Source organism: Lissotriton helveticus, chromosome 7, assembly GCF_964261635.1.
Source record: "Lissotriton helveticus chromosome 7, aLisHel1.1, whole genome shotgun sequence".
NCBI classification, from domain to species: domain Eukaryota; kingdom Metazoa; phylum Chordata; class Amphibia; order Caudata; family Salamandridae; genus Lissotriton; species Lissotriton helveticus.
The window spans coordinates 1,944,688,689-1,944,713,536 of NC_136068.1; the positions used below are offsets into that span (position 1 = coordinate 1,944,688,689).

General features: G+C 45.3%; 1 protein-coding gene across 1 annotated transcript in view; it reads right to left on the reverse strand.

The window, feature by feature from the left end:
- LOC144770001 (collagen alpha-1(XII) chain-like) overlaps positions 1-24,848 on the reverse strand; it is an 85,248-nt gene that overhangs the window by 51,764 nt on the left and 8,636 nt on the right. Inside the window, exon 3 of the mRNA XM_078654194.1 lies at positions 15,897-16,088. Within this exon, the coding sequence (XP_078510320.1) occupies positions 15,897-16,088 (192 nt within the window). The remainder of the gene's footprint in view (positions 1-15,896; positions 16,089-24,848) is intronic.

Here is a 24,848-nt window from a genome sequence, read left to right on the forward strand (position 1 = left end):
GACAAAGTGATTCCATAGTCTTAGGACACTCCCTGACAGTACAAGTTCCACACTCCGTGGAAGTTCTTTTAAACCGAACACAGACTCAGCACTTGACAATTGCACGTTTAACAGGTTATGAATTGACACTGTTCCAGCCACACATAGAAATCAGACGCTGCAACGTTCTCAATCCTGCTACACTGTTACCATCAGTTAATTCGAATCTTGCCACACATGACTGCGTGGAAGTAGTTAACATTACGACAAAGCCAAGACAAGATCTGACAGATATTCCGTTACCAGACCCCGACCTGACACTTTATGTGGATGGTTCATGTATGAGAACAAGTACAGGAGAACTAGTCGCCGCGTATGCAGTGACTACTGACACTGAAGTTATTGAAACACACCGTATTGACACCCTGTCCGCTCAAGCAGCAGAGCTAGTTGCTCTGACACAAGCCTGCATACACGCCAAGAACTTGAAAGTTAATATTTACACAGATTCACGCTACGCATTTGGAGTTGTACACGACTTCGGAGTGCTCTGGCAGGAGAGAGGTTTCATGACTTCTCATGGAACCAAGATTCAGCATGGTCTCCTTATTCAAGCCCTGTTAGATGCCATACATTTACCGACATCTATCGCTATCATGAAGTGCAAAGCACATACGAAAGTTACTGACATTATTTCTCAAGGTAACGATCTAGCAGATCGCACAGCCAAGCTTACAGCACAGACTCCAGACATTCCAGTTAATCCGACACAGACACACACTCCAGATCCGACTACATGTATGACAGTTAAAGACCCTACACAAGATGTCATAGACATACAGTTACATGCTACTCCTGAAGAAATCAAGAAATGGTCCGAACAAGGAGGGGTCCAGACAGATCAAGGATGGTTAACGAAGGGTAGAGCCACATGGTTTCTCCCCGACTCTATGGTTCAAGTCATTATTAATACTGCACATAGTCCAGCACATTTAGGAGAAAAAGCTATGTTAGACAGTATCCAGAACATTTGGTTCAACAAGCATTTACGAACTGCAGCCAAGCAGAAAGTCCGTACCTGTATGATATGTTGTCAGTTTAATCCAGGTAAAAGTGTCCCGGTGGAACAAGGTGGATTCCAACCCCCTGACCACCCTTTTGAAGTCCTCCAGATGGATTATATTCAGATGGAGCGATGTCGAGGTTTCAAGTATGTCCTTGTAGTTGTATGCGCTTTGTCCAGGTGGACAGAAGCATATCCAGTCCCAGATTACACAGCCGCGACCACTGCCAAGCAGTTGGTTCGTGAGTTCTTCCCCCGTTATGGACTCCCTAGAGTCGTATATTCTGACAACGGCCAGCCATTCTCATCTGAGTTAATGAAGCATGTTTCCCTTTTGTTAGGGTACCAGTGGAAGTTTCATTGTGTACGCCACCCTGAAGCAGCAGGTCTCGTAGAGAGACATAACCAGACTCTGAAAATTCGCATCGCCAAAGTATGTCAAGAGAAAGGTGTGGACTGGCTAGTAGCTCTGCCAGTCGCTTTGTTCTATATGCGCATGGTCGCACATTCCAGATCAGGTCTGTCCCCGTATGAGGTCGTATTCGGCCGCCCCCCTAACATGTGGGGGGCGGCCGAAACCTAGACCCCGAAGTATTACCGATGTTTCAAGTAATATGCTGACAGATTACCTAGCTTCCTTGATGTCTGCCCTCAACTCTTGTCGTTCACAGGTTGCCGCCGCATTTCCAGACAACACCGAGGTGGCACCGCATGAAATCGTTCCAGGATCCATGGTCCTTGTCCGGAATTTTGACCGCTCAAGTCCGCTGGAGCCACGCTGGAAGGAGCCCCGACAGGTCCTCCTCGCCACCCGTACAGCCGTGAAGTTGGAGGGTCGCAAAGGCTGGGTGCACCTTTCACATATAAAAAAGTTTTATGGACTGAAACCCGTCTCAAAGAACATTTCCCAGGATTTGAAGGATTGCCAAAATATTGTTCTCAAGGACTGTCCCGCAAAAGACATTGCTACAAACCCTCCCCTGTTAGAGAAAACTCCGCAACAGGAGTATAAGTTGAAACTCCGGTCTAGTAAAATAAGTCAGCCAGTTTGATTGTCTAAGTCCTCCCCTAGGTGAAACGGTTAGACCGTTTCTGACATGTATAAAATAGACCCCCATAGTGAGAGAGTTAGTCAAAACTCAATTCGATGTATCGTTTTTCTATGTTTCATATTATTTCTCAGTATTATGATTTCCTGCACCAGTTATGCATTTTTCTTGTATTTCCCAGTTCTTCATGTAAATAAGTCTGCTAATGCTACAGTAGAGCACACGTTTAGTGATCTGCCTCCTCATGAACTCTCTTACCGCCTCGCTATGAAAAATAATTCTTTCATCCGCATGTTACATTACTCACATCAGACCAGCAATGCCACTAATTGTTGGGTGTGTGGTCGACTCCCCCCTTTCCAGATACCGAAGGGAGTTCTGCCACTTTTTCCTTATCCTTTTTCACATAATGGTTCGTGTGGAGCATGGTCCACGTTAACGTCATCCTCAACAGATATGTCTTTTCTTAACAGTACATGTTTTCCAGACAAGCAAGGTCTCCCCCACAGGACCGGGTTAGATCTAGAAAATGAAGTGTATAATTTAGGTAACTATTCTTCGAATTTCATGGTCCTGAATGTTCAGTCTGATACTACTCCAGACTTGCCTGCTATTTCAGTACTACCAGTTAAAGGCGAATTATGTGTCCGAAATAATGGTTCCGTACATGTAGGACATAGTGATTGTACTACTATTGTCAAGTATAGTGACAGTGGGAAATCTATTTTCAAAGCTTCACGTCATTCTTATTTTATTTGTGGTCAAACTGCATATGTTCGTCTGCCCCTCGATTGGGAGGGAACCTGTTACATTGCCTTCCTACTGCCACCAGTTTTCCTAGCCCCACCTGATTATCATAGAAACACACATCTAGTACACATTAGACATAGAAGGGAGTCCCCCATTGTCGATTATACTGAAACTGCTCTAGAACAGTATACAGATTTCAACAGAGGTTTCTTCTTCTTTATAGGACCTATCCAGAATAGTAAGCTAATCCGTAGGTTAACCAGAACCCTCGAAGCTGTAGTAAATGAGACTGCCTCTGCTCTAGGTAACTTAACTGAAGAGCAATCTGCTATGAGATTTGTCGTTTTACAGAATCGTCTCGTCCTTGACGTCATACTGGCCGATAGGGGCGGGGCCTGTAGAGTCATCGGATCTAGTTGCTGCATTTTCATTCCAAATAACGCGCCGTCTGTTTATTCAGCTATAACCAGACTGCATAAAATTGCCCATCTGTTACACCAAGATCCAGGCACCTGGACATGGTCCGGTTGGTTCTGGAATATAATTTCCGCCTGGGGATGGAAAGTCTTGTCCTTTCTAGGTATTGCAGTAGCGATCATATTCAGCTGCTGCCTCTGTATACAATGTGGCCCTGCGATTTGCGGCATCTGTGCTACCTCTTGTATTCCTAGTCCCAAGCCCCGATCTAAATCCCGTTCCAGGATAATTCGAGACGAGCAAATGATACTGTATGAAATGATAGATGGTATCATGAATATTGATGTTTCCTGATGGAAACGTAGTGACAAGGAGGGAATGTGGAAAAGTAAATTTTGCCATGTTCTGTGTCACTACGTGTCATCCATCATATGTTTTGTGTGCATGATTAAATATGCATATGCATTCCCTATGTTCGATTAATGACGCAATTACAGTTGTGTCCACCTCTAGTATGCCAGTTTCCAGTTCTCGTGAATACTACGAATATCAGGCCTATGTAAAGTTACGTTGCCACGTTTCTCAGTGTGCACGTTATTCCATTATAAAGTCCCCGTTTCTAGGCCTCAAAAGGGCCCGAACACCAGATTCAGCTCTTGTCTCCTGAAGCCTCGCTGAGGAGCGATACAGCCCCCACCTGTATCCTCGACCCTTCACTTACTTCCTGCCTCGCAGTGCCCGGTTCAGCCTGGCTCTGCCTCTGAGTCTGCCAACGGTATGTTATAGTTCCAGTTATCAGTTCAGTCCTCCTTCTCTGCATTCCTAAGCTACTGAACTGCATCAATAGTTTCCGTCATTGTCTAGCCTTTCCGGCTCCAAGTAAGAGAAATACTGTATTTAATGGTCATTTAATATTCCTCATCACGCACTACATGTAGAATAATGCATGGTCCAGTCTTAGTGTCTGTCAGCCTTTCCCCTCCTGACTTATAGTTTATATCAACATGTTCTCTAAACATCAGATACTAGATACTGTTTAGGTACATGTCGCCCTGACTCTCCAGACTTCAGTCTCTGCTCCTAGCACAGAGTTCATAGCCCCCAGCTTCTCCTAGTAACACGTCATTGCTAGTTTGCGCGCACCATCAGGTTAGAGGTCCCGGCTCCTCAGGTAGCCCCCTCCATGGTTTCCGCCCCATTCATGACATATTCTGTTACGTTTGCATCACATGTCTATGTATACGCCCTGTTACACCTCTTTTCACCCTTATCTTTCGCGACTGCTACGCGCCACGCCTTTTGCTCCACCCACTGCTACGCCTATTGCAATGTAATGCTATGTGTTTGCGTTATGTATATATGCTCATGCACTGTTATTAAAAAGTTATTCCCCTTGTCCCGACCCTGACACCAGCAGCGCTACTGGGCCTTGCCATCCTATTCCTGTATTTGCTGTATTAAACATGCAAAAACTCCTACTACCTCGAATCTTGACTCTTATTTATTGAGCTATCTGTTATTCATTTATTCATTCAAAAATAGGGTATTATTTATTTATTTACCACAGATGGATATTGCATGCATGTATCCATGTACAGTGAATGAGGGGTCTGATGGATATTGCATGCATGTATCCATGTACAGTGAATGAGGGGTCTGATGGATATTGCATGCATGTATCCATGTACAGTGAATGAGGGGTCTGATGGATATTGCATGCATGTATCCATGTACAGTGAATGAGGGGTCTGATGGATATTGCATGCATGTATCCATGTACAGTGAATGAGGGGTCTGATGGATATTGCATGCATGTATCCATGTACAGTGAATGAGTGGCCTGATGGATATTGCATGCATGTATCCATGTACAGTGAATGAAGGGTCTGATGGATATTGCATGCATGTATCCATGTACAGTGAAAGGGAGGGGTCTGAGTGATATTGCATGCATGTATCCATGTACAGTGAATGAGGGGTCTGATGGATATTGCATACATGTATCCATGTACAGTGAATGAGGGGTCTGATGGATATTGCATGCATGTATCCATGTACAGTGAATGAGGGGTCTGATGGATATTGCATGCATGTATCCATGTACAGTGAATGAGGGGTCTGATGGATATTGCATGCATGTATCCATGTACAGTGAATGAGGAGTCTGATGGATATTGCATGCATGTATCCATGTACAGTGAATGAGGGGTCTGATGGATATTGCATGCATGTATCCATGTACAGTGAATGAGGGGTCTGATGGATATTGCATGCATGTATCCATGTACAGTGAATGAGGGGTCTGATGGATATTGCATGCATGTATCCATGTACAGTGAATGAGGGGTCTGGTGGATATTGCATGCATGTATCCATGTACAGTGAATGAGGGGTCTGATGGATATTGCATGCATGTATCCATGTAGGGTGAATGAGGGGTCTGATGGATATTGCATGCATGTATCCATGTACAGTGAATGAGGGGTCTGATGGATATTGCATGCATGTATCCATGTACAGTGAATGAGGAGTCTGATGGATATTGCATGCATGTATCCATGTACAGTGAATGAGGGGTCTGATGGATATTGCATGCATGTATCCATGTACAGTGAAAGGGAGGGGTCTGAGTGATATTGCATGCATGTATCCATGTACAGTGAATGAGCGGTCTGATGGATATTGCATGCATGTATCCATGCACAGTGAATGAGGGGTCTGATGGATATTGCATGCATGTATACATGCACAGTGAATGAGGGGTCTGATGGATATTGCATGCATGTATCCATGTACAGTGAATGAGGAGTCTGATGGATATTGCATGCATGTATCCATGTACAGTGAATGAGGGGTCTGATGGATATTGCATGCATGTATCCATGTACAGTGAATGAGGAGTCTGATGGATATTGCATGCATGTATCCATGTACAGTGAATGAGGGGTCTGATGGATATTGCATGCATGTATCCATGTACAGTGAATGAGGGGTCTGAGGGATATTGCATGCATGTATCCATGTACAGTGAAAGGGAGGGGTCTGAGGGATATTGCATACATGTATCCATGTACAGTGAATGAGGGGTCTGATGGATATTGCATACATGTATCCATGTACAGTGAATGAAGGGTCTGATGGATATTGCATGCATGTATCCATGTACAGTGAATGAGGGGTCTGATGGATAGTGCATGCATGTATCCATGTACAGTGAATGAGGGGTCTGATGGATATTGCATGCATGTATCCATGTACAATGAATGAGGGGTCTGAGGGATATTGCATGCATGTATCCATGTACAGTGAATGAGGGGTCTGATGGATATTGCATGCATGTATCCATGTACAGTGAATGAGGGGTCTGATGGATATTGCATGCATGTATCCATGTACAGTGAATGAGGGGTCTGATGGATATTGCATGCATGTATCCATGTACAGTGAATGAGGGGTCTGATGGATATTGCATGCATGTATCCATGTACAGTGAATCAGGGGTCTGATGGATATTGCATGCATGTATCCATGTACAGTGAATGAGGGGTCTGATGGATATTGCATGCATGTATCCATGTACAGTGAATGAGGGGTCTGAGGGATATTGCATGCATATATCCATGTACAGTGAATGAGGGGTCTGATGGATTTTGCATGCATGTATACATGTACAGTGAATGAGGGGTCTGATGGATATTGCATGCATGTATCCATGTACAGTGAATGAGGGGTCTGATGGATATTGCATGCATGTATCCATGTACAGTGAATGAGAGGTCTGAGGGATATTGCATGCATGTATCCATGTAGAGTGAATGAGGGGTCTGATGGATATTGCATACATGTATCCATGTACAGTGAATGAGGAGTCTGATGGATATTGCATGCATGTATCCATGTACAGTGAATGAGGGGTCTGAGGGATATTGCATGCATGTATCCATGTACAGTGAATGAGGGGTCTGATGGATATTGCATGCATGTATCCATGTACAGTGAATGAGGGGTCTGATGGATATTACATGCATGTATCCATGTACAGTGAATGAGGGTCTGATAGATATTGCATGCATGTATCCATGTACAGTGAATGAGGGGTCTGATGGATATTGCATGCATGTATCCATGTACAGTGAATGAGGGGTCTGATGGATATTGCATGCATGTATCCATGTACAGTGAATGAGGGTCTGAGGGATATTGCATGCATGGATCCATGTACAGTGAATGAGGGGTCTGATGGATATTGCATGCATGTATCCATGTACAGTGAATGAGGGGTCTGATGGATATTGCATGCATGTATCCATGTACAGTGAATGAGGGGTCTGATGGATATTGCATGCATGTATCCATGTACAGTGAATGAGGGGTCTGATGGATATTGCATGCATGTATCCATGTACAATGAATGAGGGGTCTGATGGATATTGCATGCATGTATCCATGTACAGTGAATGAGGGGTCTGATGGATATTGCATGCATGTATCCATGTACAGTGAATGAGGGGCCTGATGGATATTGCATGCATGTATCTATGTACAGTGAATGAAGGGTCTGATGGATATTGCATGCATGTATCCATGTACAGTGAAAGGGAGGGGTCTGAGTGATATTGCATGCATGTATCCATGTACAGTGAATGAGGGGTCTGATGGATATTGCATACATGTATCCATGTACAGTGAATGAGGGGTCTGATGGATATTGCATGCATGTATCCATGTACAGTGAATGAGGGGTCTGATGGATATTGCATGCATGTATCCATGTACAGTGAATGAGGGGTCTGATGGATATTGCATGCATGTATCCATGTACAGTGAATGAGGAGTCTGATGGATATTGCATGCATGTATCCATGTACAGTGAATGAGGGGTCTGATGTATCCATGTACAGTGAATGAGGGGTCTGGTGGATATTGCATGCATGTATCCATGTACAGTGAATGAGGGGTCTGATGGATATTGCATGCATGTATCCATGTACAGTGAATGAGGGGCCTGATGGATATTGCATGCATGTATCCATGTACAGTGAATGAGGGGTCTGATGGATATTGCATGCATGTATCCATGTACAGTGAATGAGGGGTCTGATGGATATTGCATGCATGTATCCATGTACAGTGAATGAGGGGTCTGATGGATATTGCATGCATGTATCCATGTACAGTGAATGAGGGGTCTGATGGATATTGCATACATGTATCCATGTACAGTGAATGAGGGGTCTGATGGATATTGCATGCATGTATCCATGTACAGTGAATGAGGGGTCTGATGGATATTGCATGCATGTATCCATGTACAATGAATGAGGGGTCTGAGGGATATTGCATGCATGTATCCATGTACAGTGAATGAGGGGTCTGATGGATATTGCATACATGTATCCATGTACAGTGAATGAGGGGTCTGATGGATATTGCATGCATGTATCCATGTACAGTGAATGAGGGGTCTGATGGATATTGCATGCATGTATCCATGTACAGTGAATGAGGAGTCTGATGGATATTGCATGCATGTATCCATGTAGGGTGAATGAGGGGTCTGATGGATATTGCATGCATGTATCCATGTACAGTGAATGAGGGGTCTGATGGATATTGCATGCATGTATCCATGTACAGTGAATGAGGAGTCTGATGGATATTGCATGCATGTATCCATGTAGGGTGAATGAGGGGTCTGATGGATATTGCATGCATGCATCCATGTACAGTGAATGAGGAGTCTGATGGATATTGCATGCATGTATCCATGTAGGGTGAATGAGGGGTCTGATGGATATTGCATGCATGTATCCATGTACAGTGAATGAGGAGTCTGATGGATATTGCATGCATGTATCCATGTAGGGTGAATGAGGGGTCTGATGGATATTGCATGCATGTATCCATGTACAGTGAATGAGGGGTCTGATGGATATTGCATGCATGTATCCATGTACAGTGAATGAGGAGTCTGATGGATATTGCATGCATGTATCCATGTACAGTGAATGAGGGGTCTGAGGGATATTGCATGCATGTATCCCTGTACAGTGAATGAGGAGTCTGATGGATATTGCATGCATGTATCCATGTACAGTGAATGAGGGTCTGAGGGATATTGCATGCATGGATCCATGTACAGTGAATGAGGGGTCTGATGGATATTGCATGCATGTATCCATGTACAGTGAATGAGGAGTCTGATGGATATTGCATGCATGTATCCATGTACAGTGAATGAGGGGTCTGATGGATATTGCATGCATGTATCCATGTACAGTGAATGAGGGGTCTGAGGGATATTGCATGCATGTATCCATGTAGGGTGAATGAGGGGTCTGATGGATATTGCATGCATGTATCCATGTACAGTGAATGAGGAGTCTGATGGATATTGCATGCATGTATCCATGTAGGGTGAATGAGGGGTCTGATGGATATTGCATGCATGTATCCATGTACAGTGAATGAGGGGTCTGATGGATATTGCATGCATGTATCCATGTACAGTGAATGAGGAGTCTGATGGATATTGCATGCATGTATCCATGTACAGTGAATGAGGGGTCTGATGGATATTGCATGCATGTATCCATGTACAGTGAAAGGGAGGGGTCTGAGTGATATTGCATGCATGTATCCATGTACAGTGAATGAGCGGTCTGATGGATATTGCATGCATGTATCCATGCACAGTGAATGAGGGGTCTGATGGATATTGCATGCATGTATCCATGCACAGTGAATGAGGGGTCTGATGGATATTGCATGCATGTATCCATGTACAGTGAATGAGGGGTCTGATGGATATTGCATGCATGTATCCATGTACAGTGAAGGGTAGGCTGTCTCTGACAGAAGAGGTCAGATCCTACCTGTGGCTACAGATCGGGGGATCTGATCCCTCAGGAGCAAAGGCCCTCACACCCCCCAACGGGTCGCATGCTTCATCTTCGGGCAACTCCTCGTTCGGCCGACGCTGCAATGCCCAACGGGCCCTCACCCCCCGAGGGGTGTCATGCTTCATCATCGGGCAGCTCCTCGTTCGGCCATCGCTGCAATGCCCGACGGGCACTCACACCCCCGAGGGTTGTCATGCTTCATCATCGGGCCGCTCCTTGTTGGGCCGGTGCTGCAATGCCCAACGGGCCCTTACACCCCTGAGGGGTGTCATGCTTCATCATCAGTCAGCTACTCGTTGGGCCAGCGCTGCAATGCCCAACGGGCCCTCACGTCCCCGAGGGGTGTCATGCTTCATCATCGGGCAGCTCCTCATTCAGCTGACGCTGCAATGCCCAACGGGCCCTCAAACCCCCCGAGGGGTGTCATGCTTCATCATCGGCCCGCTCCTTGTTGGGCCGGCACTGCAATGCCCAACGGGCCCTCCCTCCCACGAGGGGTGTCATGCTTCATCGTCGGGCAGCTCCTCATTGGGCCAGTGCTGCAATGCCCAACGGGCCCTCACAGCCCCCGAGGGGTGTCATGCTTCATCATTGGGAAGCTCCTCGTTGGGCTGGCGCTGCAATGCCCAATGGGCCCTCACACACCCGAGGGGTGTCATGCTTCATCATCGGGCAGCTCCTCAGTCTGCCGGCACTGTAATGCCCAACGAGCCCTCACACCCCCGAGGGGTGTCATGCTTCATGGTCGGGCAGCTCCTCGCTGGGCCAGTATTGCAATGCCCAACGGGCCCTCACAGCCCCCAAGGGGTGTCATGCTTCATCATCGGGCAGCTCCTCGTTCGGCCGGCGCTGCAATGCCCAAAGGGCTCTTTGCTGGAGTTCTTTTGATTTTTGCCGATGTGAAAAGTGAGGTGTAGAGTGGGTGTGATAACGTGAGTAGACTGGTGTAGAGGTGAGGTAAACATACTTAGGAAAACCCAAGGCAATTTTAATAACTGTGCTCCCTTGTTATGATTAAAATCAGGCAGGCTAAAAATGGCTACAATGGTTCGGTCAAGCACAAGGTGATGTTTTAAGAGAAGCTCAAAGTTTTTCTTGCCTAATTACTGTCGAAAACATCATACCAATTCATCAGGACCGCCGCCCTAATCTACACGTGTGAGGGTCGGTTACAAGTGTCTGTAAGTTATGCTGCACCCTTCAAAATATCACACTAGTATGCAGTATACCTTCAGGATAAAAGCTGACCTAAAGAAGTAGATAAAACAAAGAAAATGAACAGAACAAAATATAGCATGCTGTGCATTGAGAACAAGTGCATGCTGAGGCCGTCAACGCCCCTATATTGTGGGTGTGGAGCGCACTAGTTTAAGCATGATTCATGCAAAGATACCGCACACAGACAAGACAGACACGTAACACTCAGCGTAAGCCCAGAAGTATAGCATGGGGACAGAAGTGAAGGCGAAAGCCCCGGTTCCAAGTAAGAAGGCTTAACAAGTATGGGGAAAACTGCACCCCAACAATGAATGGTACTTTGGGGGGACAATATGGAAAGAATCAAATGATTGTGAGCACCAGAAACAAGTAATGCTAGGGGGGCCGGTCCAGTGGAGCCCGCCTGGGCGGTGGGGGGAGGTGTATACTCAGGATATGCTTCTACTCTTTTGAATTTTAATTGCTGTGTCCTTGTTTCATTTATTAAATTAAGTTATTTTTCTAATTTTGTGTGTAATCTTTTTGGGTGGTTTTTTCACTGTTTTACTGTTTGATGCGTTGCACAAATACCTTACACATTGCCTCTTAGTTAAGCCTGACAGCTCTGTGCCAAGCTAGCAGAGGGCGAGCACAGGTTCATTTAGGGTGTGTTTGTGACTTACCCTGACTAGGATTGTGGTTTCTGTTTGACCAGCACTTTCACCCCAATCAACCAGAAACCCAATTTCTATCAGCAGCCATTAAGGTACTCCGTTAGCTTTCAATGAAGTTACAGATCAAAATCAAGACTCTTTCTCCCATCCACGCTTCCTCCAGGATGAAAGGTCCCACTGCTAACAAAGGTGGCCTGACACTGCACTTGTACCAGGATCCTGCAATCATCTTAGTAGCATGAACAATCAGAATTTAAAACAACTGGTGGGAGATCTGTGGGCATTGATTCTGGACCGCCTCATACCCTACCTTTAAACAAAAAGCCACTTGCCTCTCATACAGGAATATGAAGCATTTATGCTACGGGATACGAACGATTGTGCCATTTCTGAATGCAAAAATGCTTTTACAAATGAACATTACACAAATTGTGATTCCGTAACATGTTACCAAATCGCAATTTGTGTTTGCAATTCGGTATTTGGAAGGGTACGTTTATATCGTCCTTTCCAAATACTGAGTCTGAAAGGGATATATGAATGTTTTGTAAATTACGGTTGCAAAACATTCCTATTTCACCGGCTCCTTGAAGGAGGTGGTAAACCATTCTCAAATCGGAAGTGGTCCCCATGGGACCCTTTCCCCTTTGAGATTTTTAAGAGCAGGCAGTGGTCCCATGGCCTATTCTTAAAAATGAACTTGCAAAGTTTCACTTTTTCCTTTTTAAAAACATCTTTTTGTACTTTAAGGAAGACTGGGTGCATTAAAAAAAATTGCTTTATTAAAAAGCAATCGCAGACATGGTGGTCTGCTGACCCCTGCAGGCCGCCATCTCTGTGATGACTGTGAATCCTCATGGGTCACCAATTGCAACCTCCCTCATCAATATGCATGAGGTAGATCAATTTGCAACCAACAAAGGAATCCCTAAATGAAACTCAATGACTTTCATACATTAGGAACACCAAGTTCTTATTTGCGAGAACTGAGAGAATCGCAAATAGGAAATCGGCCTTCCTAACGTTTGTACATCTGGCCCTTAATCCTTTAGACCGGTGGTCTGCCAAAGGCAGGTGAGAGCACGGAGAGCGAACAAGGCACACAGGTTTGGGATTGACGCAACATTCAGATCAGATCGATTCTAAATACCCTGGACTGTGCTGGCGGCTCTCAGGATCTCGCTTTATTTCCTGACTTCATATTGGCCTGCAGGGGCTTTGAGGAGACTCATTTTACTCTATAAACTACTTGGTAGCGTGTGTTCGTGTTAATAACAGTCGCCGTAGATCTCAGGGCATTCTCCCTAGCATATGAATTAATTGTTTGTTTTTAAACGTAACGTTGTAAAAAACAATTAAAATTGTGTTTTAATTAAGTGTTATTTATAAATGTCATATCTGCTGCTATTTGACCGCTACTGTTTATTCCCTGTGATTTATTTGTAATCATGTCTTTTTTTGATTTTTATTAATCGAATAAAAGTATTTTGACTGACTGACTCTATAAACATTCTACATAAATAAGCTTAGGTTTACACATATTTTGTTTTGCGTGTGTTACAGAAGGCACTAAGGGGTACATGGATGTGGGGGTGTATAAATTGACTGAAAAAATAAGGGATAATATGGGGGTATTCGCAAGTCTTACTATAATAAAAAAACTGATGTTTGAAACCAATCACTGAAATTCACCAGTTATACATCATTGACACATCATGGGTTGGAGATGTCATCAGTGATGTGATGCGTGTCGTCATAAGCAGTGCATCATAGCGGTGCACGTTATAGTTATGTCAGGTACGTATATCTGGTGAATATCAGTGTTTCTTTTGTTTTTTAACATTAGTTTTTGTTATCATTATAAGACCTACCTATAACTCCACTTTAACCGTTGTTCTTTTCAGTGAATTTCTATGGTTTCAAGTAATATCTGATTATGACATGTCTGCATTGCAGGTTGGTTCTAGTGTTGTGTGTGCAGCCAACTTACCATGAACCCACAGTTCTACTGATTCCGCCTCTCACCTGCATAAGTCATTGATCCCTGGTGCACACTGACATCCCTCCCTTGTGATGCACTCATCCCTGGTGCACACTGACATCCCTCCCTTGTTATGCACTCATCCCTGGTGCACACTGACATCCCTCCCTTGTGATGCACTCATCCCTGGTGCACACTGACATCCCTCCCTTGTGATGCACTCATCCCTGGTGCACACTCACATCCCTCCCTTGTAATGCACTGATCCCTCGTGCACACTGACATCCCTCCCTTGTGATGCACTCATCCCTGGTGCACACTCACATCCCCCCTTGTAATGCACTGATCCCTTGTGCACACTGACATCCCTCCCTTGTGATGCACTCATCCCTGGTGCACACTGACATCCCCCCTTGTTATGCACTGATCCCTGGTGCACACTGACATCCCTCCCTTGTTATGCACTGATCCCTGGTGCACACTGACATCCCTCTCTTGTAATGCACTGATCCCTGGTGCACACTGACATCCCTCCCTTGTAATGCACTGATCCCTGGTGCACACTGACATCCCCCCTTGTTATGCACTGATCCCTGGTGCACACTGACATCCCTCCCTTGTTATGCACTCATCCCTGGTGCACACTGACATCCCTTCCTTGTTATGCACTGATCCCTGGTGCACACTGACATCCCTCCCTTGTTATGCACTCATCCCTGGTGCACACTGACATCCCTCTCTTGTAATGCACTGATCCCTGGTGCACACTGACATCCCTCCCATGTTATGCACTGATCCCTGGTGCACACTGACATCCCTCCCTGGTTATGCACTTATCCCTGGTGCACACTGACATCCCTCTCTTGTAATGCACTGATCCCTGGTGCACACTGACATCCCTCCCATGTTATGCACTGATCCCTGGTGCACACTGACATCCCTCCCTGGTTATGCACTTATCCCTGGTGCACACTGACATCCCTCTCTTGTAATGCACTGATCCCTGGTGCACACTGACATCCCTCCCATGTTATGCACTGATCCCTGGTGCACACTGACATCCCTCCCTGGTTATGCACTTATCCCTGGTGCACACTGACATCCCTCTCTTGTAATGCACTGATCCCTGGTGCACACTGACATCCCTCCCATGTTATGCACTGATCCCTGGTGCACACTGACATCCCTCCCTGGTTATGCACTTATCCCTGGTGCACACTGACATCCCTCTCTTGTAATGCACTGATCCCTGGTGCACACTGACATCCCTCCCATGTTATGCACTGATCCCTCGTGCACACTGACATCCCTCCCTTGTTATGCACTGATCGCTGGTGCACACTGACATCCCCCCCTTGTAATGCACTGATCCCTGGGGCACACTGACATCCCCCCTTGTAATGCACTGATCCCTGGGGCACACTGACATCCCTCCCTTGTTATGCACTGATCCCTGGGGCACACTGACATCCCCCCCTTGTAATGCACTGATCCCTGGGGCACACTGACATCCCTCCCTTGTTATGCACTGATCGCTGGTACACACTGACATCCCCCCCTTGTAATGCACTGATCCCTGGGGCACACTGACATCCCCCCCTTGTAATGCACTGATCCCTGGGGCACACTGACATCCCTCCCTTGTAATGCACTGATCCCTGGTGCACACTGACATCCCTCCCATGTTATGCACTGATCTCTGGTGCACACTGACATCCCTCCCTTGTAATGCACTGATCCCTGGTGCACACTGACATCCCTCCCTTGTAATGCACTGATCCCTGGGGCACACTGACATCCCCCCTTGTAATGCACTGATCCCTGGGGCACGCTGACATCCCTCCCTTGTTATGCAGGCTCATTACAGATACTTTACCAACACACCTTTTTGAAATAGTATATGATCCTTTTCAGCTGGACGGAGGCACTGAGTGGGTTTCAGAAGAGAGGCGACAGAAGTCTGGAATGACCGGTCCTCATGTTGAAAGGTTCGTTGAAGACCAGCACAGCTCTTTGCATTAGGATGGAGATCAGCAGAGCTCCTCGCTTTGGGATTGTAAAATATTTCTCGCTCCACTGCAAGACAGAAGGACCAGGAGAGACAGAGTGAGTACAGACTGGGAGAATAAACAGCTGTGAGACTGAGCGAGGAGCAAAGGTACTCTTCAGCAAGACCGACATAGGTCTACATTGTTTCCAGTAATAACAACAAGCACTTAAGAGGCACTTTACACCATCAGTGTAAACACTGGTACAGTGTTAGAAATGACTGACTCAATTGATATAACAATACAAGAGAATGACCATGATAATTTTGATCTATATTTAGACTACTAGACACATCACAAATAATGCTGATTTGTCCAGGGCATCTAATGTGTGCCACTATTCATGTCTTGATCATTTTGTAACAGGATCACAGAAAAAGCAGACAACACCCAACTCCAAGATCAACACCAACCATCCCCTGTCTGACTATCGATCTGCTGTCCGTTCGTCCTGCAGCACGGAGACAACTACCCGACAAATCATAGACTGTGTCCTGCTGATTACCCATAGAGATGACCCTTGCCTCCTGATATTACTGAACCTCCCACCTTCCTTCAACACTAGTGGGCATCTCATCCAAATTGACACTTTTAGTCTCAGATGTGTTTCCATGGAGACGCCCTTCATTGGTTCTCCACCTGCCTTTCCAACTAACGTGAGTTCATTCACATGGGCACCTGATGGTCCCCAAAGATGTGGCTCACCTGTGGAGCACCTCAGTGTTTCATATTGTCCTGCATCATCTTCTGCCCCAACAGGGAGCCCCTTCTGGCTCTACTCACAGATAACATGAAAGGACACCACCACACTCATGACTCACAGCTGTATTTGAAGGTCACCCCTGCGACAGACACCCAATTCTTAAAGTGCTTCTTGTACTTCGTCCAGACCTGGATGTACAGCACTTACCTGAAGTTAAAAAACGAACTGAGACTAACTAGAAAGAAACTTTAGACCCCCATTCATCTGCTTGGTAGCAATGCTCTGCTCCACAAGCTTCTCCTTAAGAGCATTCTTCATACAGCAGTGCAGCAGGACGGCCAATGATGGACCTGAAGAACTATGACCAATGACCCCACCCTGAGGGATCTCCACTGATCGCACCTCACAGCCTGGAGCATCGTCAAAACCAGCTGTATCATCTACAAAGCCTTCACTACGGCGACCCCGCATATCTAGCTAATAAGCCAACCATCTCCCGTGGACCTACACCAGGAACACTATCAGACTGGAGACGAAGAGATGGAAAAATCAACAACAAGGCAACAGGCCTTCTCCATCCATGCATCTATAATATGGAACAACAATCCCATAACAGCCAGAAGTGCTCCAATTTAAAGAAAGCGCTAAATATCCACCTCGATACAGAACTTTAGCTCACAGTGCAGTACAGTGTGCCTTTGTAATTAATAAACAGCTGACTCTTCAGTCACACGATGACTGTATCTTTGCCTTTGACACTCTAAATGCTCTGCTGCCTTTCAGCTATGTTAGAGCTCTATACATACGACATACATACATTCAAAACTTAGTCAATGTCATATATTTCATTTATATGCATAGACATCTGGAACATAACAGTCAGATTATGAAGCCAATCCTCAGAGACATAAGGGCCGATTAAAAATACTTTGAAAATGAAAATTTGCAATGGACTAAATACTGAAATCAGATGAGCGCTATTGCAAGTCTATGGTTCAGAAGCACAATTCAGGGTTAGACATACAAAGCCATTTTACGATCACAAACCCTACAATTCACAAAATCAGCACACCCTCCTGCATCCTACCTTCTACTGACAGCTGGTGTCCTCCCGGGCTTGGCTCCGCCGGCCCCGCTGAGGACTCCAATTCCCAGGATACCTTGGGCCAGGACGACCCTTCATCGCGTGCCAGGAGGCGCATTTAAACACGCCTGGACCCTCGCCCCGCGAGGATGCGCGCGGGACGCGCCGTGTTAAGCCCGGGCAAAGGGCGGGCCGTCTGTGGCCGTCCGGGGCCAGAAGAGGCCGGGACGGGCCACCCCTCTTACATCTATGGTGGACTAGCATCAGAGACATCAGTAAGGAGGGTCCTGTACATTGTCAGACATTGTTAAACCAGGCTAATTGTATTGTCACAGTTGGGTTGAGAGCCCAGGTACTATACATCAGGGGTGTAATATTGCATTAATATGGACAAAGTTAACCCTAAAGTGTGTTCTGGGGCTGGTAGGGTTGGAACCTTAGATGCCTTCCTTAAATTAGCCGAAAGCGCTGTGGCAAAGGAAATTGAACTTGTGAAAAGGAGGCGTTCCCTGGATCCATCCTGTCACATTGTACCGCCAATATTAGTTCCAGAGACAATGGATTGCCCTACGGTTTCATCTGCTCTTATATATCTCCCGCAGGCTACTAATGGGTCAGTCTTAGATGGTAGCTTATCTATCAGCTCGGCTCCATCTTCCCCATCTTCTGCTAGCAGTTTAGTTCCTTCGCCCCCGGTAACACGCAATAGGCAGCAGCGGGCCAGGCCGGTGAGCAAGGCCAAGACTGTAACGGGTAAAAGAAAGGCCAGTAATGCATCCAAAGGTAGCCAGCAACAAGCTAAACAACCTAGGAAATTAATCTCCTTACCTGGGTTGGGTGGGCAGCAAGATAAGGTTATACCTATGGCTCCTGAAGGCAGAACCCCAGGCAGAAATGAGTAGTTTGTGAAAGAAGCAGGGGCCAACCGGGGATGCAATATGACCGAGTTCATGAGAATTATGGACGAAAACCTCAGGTCCCTCATCTTGCCACTCGTTTGGAAAGGACCCTACACGAGACGTCTGCGGCACGCTAAAAATGCCCGCTATTTACTGAAGTAACCATGATGAGTCCAATGAAACCTCAAAAATTACATGTGTAAAGGAGAGAGATACCATTGGGGAATCGCCACATTACCCTTGACAATAATCCCTGTGATACTGATGACAAATACGTAAAATTGCCATAAAATATTGAACAAACCTGAATACTATACCGAATACGAGGGGATCAGAAAACACTGTTTTAAGTCCCTGAAGAAGTCACGGTGGTGACGAAACGCGTTGGCAGCTAGCAATTTTTTGAATTTCCGATTTTTTTGAATAAAAAGGCTCCTAACACAACTTTCAAGATCTGGACTTCACCATTTGTTTGAACGTATTTATGATATATGTCTGAAAAATACTGTTGCATTATTTGGCAAAAATTATAACTTGTGTATAATTTCCCTTGTGCGGGTTACTGTGTTTTTTCTCATTGTATGTGATGTTTTACATCACTTTTTAGAGGGTGTTTACGGGTCACTCCCTCAACCAATACGCACAGGGTTCTGATCATTTGACAATAGACTAGATATAGTGGAATAGTGTGCAGGTAGAATATAGCTCTGACCCCAGTCTTGCAGTGTTTCTTTAAGATCTTGCCACTAATGGCCAAACTCGAGCAAATAGATGGTAGATTAAACGCTATAGAAAAACATCTCCTAGACCAGAAAAGCCCATCGCCGGAGAATGACTTAATAGCGGCTCACCCTTTGAATACAATTACAACTAGAGTAAACGACCAGGTGGACTCTATGATAACTTCTTTGCCTCAGGACATAGCCCAAGTTGTAGCACCTACTACGACTTCCCCAGCTTTAGGACCAAGGGAGACAGCAAAACAAGGGCCTTGGGGGCCTGTAGGGAGACTAAGCCCACTGGAACAGCCAAATAAAAAAATGTTCTCACTGCACCTTCCCCCGGAGGCTTGCCCATATTCAGTAATCCTGGCAAATGTCCCGAAAACCCAGGATGGTCGCGAAGAACATTGGACCACACTAAAATACAAAGCCCTTCATTTCCTTTATGCTAAAACTGTGCTGGGCGATCATTTGTACAATAACTTCAAGATGGTGAGAAGGGTACCATGGGTGGGTAAATCCAAGAAAAGTATGGAGGGTGATTGTGTTGTGGTGAGTTTTAGATCCCCTAGATTGGTTAATGACATTTTGAGGCAGGTGGGATCAGCTATTATTCATCACGACTATGTAAATGTTGTGCGCTGCGGTTCTTTTACCACCCTCATAAATTTGGTGCTAGCCTGGAAACAGTTCAACATATCGACCTAATCACCACAAGCAACAGATATGAGGTCCTGAGCTCACTGGACACTAACGACTGACTTGAGGATGATAATATCAGGGCTCGGGGAAGGGTGTGTCCAGGTGATGCAAATAGAGGGTGTTTACCAGTGGAAACTGGGCTGCAAAGCCCATTGGTACAGCTAACCACCCCCATTGGTGGTAGGCGCGCAGACATAATAGAGACCAGGACCAGAGCTACTGAACATCCTATAGGGGATAGTGGGTCGTAATCTGGCCATGCCGAAACCCTGGAATGTATTCGGACTATTGGGGGAACAGGGGAAGCTCAGGAAGTAGTAAGAGTTATCTCCTGGAATATAGAGGGTCTGGCATCCAAATTCAATAACACTGAGTGTCCCCACTATATTAGTGGCTATCAGATAATTAGCCTCCAGGAGACATGGGCGGTTGACAATAGCACCTTTCATATCCAGGGGTATAAATGTTTCTTCATCCCGGCACAAAAATCCAGATCGGGTAGAGCCATGGGAGGACTATCCATATATGTAGACCTGAACCTCCAGGGCACATGGTCTAACACGGACTGGTGCTCGTATGCCATTCAAGCCGTACGATTCAAGGACAAGGGGATAAGGTTGACCATGTTTAACGTTTACAACAATGGGGCGGGTGGAGACTATAACACACTTGTAGGGGAATTGGATGACAGATTGAGCCAGGAAACCACCGCTAGGAAGGGGGCTCATGCACCTGCTATAGTCGTCATGGGAGACTTTAATTGCCACCTATGCCCGGCCCTAGTTCCAATAGACGCTGAATGGTCTCATTGTCCCGTGGAGAACGGGACGCACTTTGACCATACGCCAGAAGGTCTGGCCTTTAGTAAACTCCTACACAACCATGATTTAGAGCACACAATTAATATGATGGTCGTGCAGAGGGATGGCAGTCTACCACCGACATTTAAGGGCAGAGGGTGCTCCTCATTTATTGATTACATCCTAGTCTCTAGAGTTTTAAAAAACAGAATCACTAGTGTAGGGATAGAACGGAGCTCTTTCAGTGATAACAATCCCCTAGTATTGTAGTTGCTCTATTTGGCTTGGCCTAGAAGGAGACAGCCTGGTATAATTATTGAGAAGGTAACGGACCAGGGCAGACGACTGAGGTGGTCTAAAATAGATGGGGAAACCTTCTATAAATCCTCGATGGATACTGGGAAATCCGTTTTCGAGGATTGTTTAGATACCGCAGTAGAAGGTTCCCCGTTACTCGTGGCATTTGGGCAGATTGCTAAGCTGATAGATGGATTGTTAAAAACAAGGGCGCCTACAAGGAAACATTGTCACCCACGATGGTTCGATCGAGATTGCTCCCAGGCTTTAAGGGAGCTTAAAAGTAGCCTTAAAATTAGACCAAGGGACCCCCAACAAGTTGCACTGTGCAGGAAAAAATATAAGAGTGAGACTAAGAGGAGGAAATTAGTCCTACAGGGGGAAGCATTGGCAGACTTAAGAGAAGCGGGGGAAAAAAGGGACATGTCTGAATTCTGGAGAATTATTAACAGACCAAGTTTCCAGGATGACAATGTCCCCGAAATAGGGACGAATATTTTGCCGGACCAGTGGGTTTCCCACTATAAGGGGCTGTATAACCACGAAGCAGGAATAACTGAAGAGCAAGTAGGGAAGGCGCACCAGGGCCAGCCTGTAGTTTTTTCCATTAAGGAGATTACTGCCGGAATTGAGGGTTTGACGAAAAATAAAGCCCCCGGCCCAGACGGGATCCCGCCCGATTTGTTTCTGAGCTGTGTGGAGCTGTGGGCCCCTATAATGACTAGGATTATAAACGCAGCCATTAGCTGTGGTTTGCCGCCCTCATGGTCAATGGCCATAATCGTCCCCATCTTTAAAAAGGGCAATAGGGACGACCCCCAGTGCTATCGCCCTATCTCTCTGATTGATGTGTCTGCTAAACTCTTGGGTAGGGGGATCCTTAACCGACTGACTGAGTGGACCGAGGAAAACAACATCATCTCGGACACTCAGTACGGCTTTAGGATGGGGAGGTCCACTAGTGACCAATGCTTGAACCTCTATATGCTGACTGCCAAATACACTAAGGCCAGCAACGAAGCCATCTATATGGGGTTCATGGATTTGGCATCTGCTTTCGAACACGTGAATAGGGATAAGCTCTGGGACATGATGACCCTCATGGGGATTGAGGTTGGCCTAATTAACATTTTAAGGGAGCTGCACAGTGACACCTCAGCAAAAGTCCGGTACAATATGGAGGGTGGGTTGACCGAATCATTCCCTTGTAGGAGTGGGGTACGCCAAGGCTACATTCTTGCCCCGTTTTTATTATCACTTTACATAAATAATTTAGAGCAGTTTTTGTTAAATTTAAGGACAGACAGTCCAAGAGTATGGTCGCGTCATATCCCTGTTTTACTTTACGCGGATGACGCGGTCCTTGCACCAAATCCACTTACAAATGTAGGGTTAAAACATTTTCCTACTTAGGCTTACTATTCGATGGGTCTTTACAATTTAATTCCCCGGTAGAGGAGCGTTGTTGTAAAATGATTGCCACCAATGGCGCTATCGCAAGCTATGGGAGGAGGGTAGGTAGATGGTGTCCCGAACAGGTGATGAACCTTTATGGTTCTATGTGCTGCTCCAAAGTCATCTATGGGGCGGAGGTATGGGGCTTTGCCAACATCTAGCAACTTCAGCGGGAAGAAAATAAATATTTAAGATCCATCTTGAAAGTTCCACTAAGTACCGCTCGTGTAATAGTCCATAGCGAACTAGGGAGGCCATACCTCGAAGACTTGGTGAAGCTTAGACCCATAGTGGCTTGGTTGAAAATTTGGACTAATCCCGAGGCGTCGCTGAGTAGGGAAATTCTAAATGATTGCCTAGGAAGAGAGAAATGTATGAGAATCCCATGGCTCAACTATGTAAAGACCACCTTAGAAGCCCTGGGCTATAAGAATCTCTTTGTCGATCCGGTAACAATTGTACCTCAGCACAAAGTGATCGTAAAGAGAGCTTTTCTAGCCCAGAAAATATCACAGAGAGCTGAGGTCGAAGGGTCAAAAAAGATTGTGAGGGCTCATAGTCTTGTTAAGAGCACCGAGGGAATGGAGCCATATTTGTACCTTATGTATAATGCCCAGGATAGGTTTTTAATGTGCCGTTTTAGGCTCAATTTATTACCTTATTTATTAGCGTTACCAGTAGGGTTTTTAACTACAATTGAGCAGAAGGGAACCTGCGGTTGCGACAATAGGTCTCCGCAGGATTCACTTCATTTTGTACTGTTGTGTCCTTTTTATTCAATGCCTAGGCGTAGATTCTTGGTAAATATTTTAAAACAAGCTAAAATGAAACATGCTCGAGAGGCCTTAATTTATTTACAACAAGCAACTGACCCGCTGACATTGTGCTGCATCATGAATTTTATTAAAGTGGCGATCCGACTAAGGGTAACCAGAGGGGGGGAATGATTGTCAAGACTTCTATTGTACTTTTTTAGATTGTCTTTTCTCCTTTTTTAAAGTATTAGATAGTTATACAAGCAGGATTCTGATAATGATTTAATTGGATTTTAAACAGTTGTATATATATGTGCATTTATGGTGATTTTTAATCATCGAATAAAGAATTCTTGACTTGACTTGACTTGAATACCAACAGTAGTAAGTTTAGGATTTTGTCTCAGATTAGTTCTGTGAATATTGCCCATATACCTCACGCCATTGAGGCGTGAGGTATATGGGCAACAATCTTTCAATAGATTGGAGGCCTATTTTATTATAGTACCTGTTTTTATGAGCACGAGTCACTTTATACACACTGATGCACTTTTTTTTGATAACACAAACCTCTTACCAAGTTGATTCGGTATCCGACTGGATGAAATGTTTCCTAAAGGATGAGGCTACGCACAAATTACTTTATATATTTTTGGTTCATTCTAGCTAATATGAGCTCTAACTCCTCTACCTGGAAAGACTTTGGATATACTAGGAAGCCTTGTTGCACACTGCACTTTTTGAGAGGTTGTAGAATATATGTTTACATTATTTGGTTTTCAGAACAGCGCGCGCCCCTTTTTTGAAGCTTAATTACTAGTAGGTAATAAGTAGTAAAAGACCTCATAGTACTCTCTTTTAATGCCAATGGACTAAATAATAAACATAACGCCAGGACAATAGAAAGCTGGTTCAGAAGTCACTACCGGACGTTATATTCCTACAAGAAACCCACTTTAGGTACTGATTGGATGCAAGTAAGATTCTCCAGAAATGAGCTGTCTTCCATTGGTCGTCAAACGCGGGTTGTGCACAGAAGGGGGTGGGAATATACGTAGATAAACATGAATAATTCCAAGTAAAAGTCACGCAGACAGATCCAGAAGGGAGATGGGCTTTTGTACACAGAAGGCTAAATCAGTAAAATCTTATCTTAGCTACAATTTATGCACTAACTCGATAACCCTCTACCTCTACTCCAGCTTAAACAGGCTTTAACAAGTATCCCTGGCCCTAACATATGGGGGGTAATTAGTTGACTCTTCCAAGAATGCCTGAAAACAAAATAAGCCTCAGGTGACCATTGCTGTGGCCAGTTGCAAAAGGTATTTAGACCTGGTGGACCTGAGGCGCCTCAGAAATCAAAGGAAA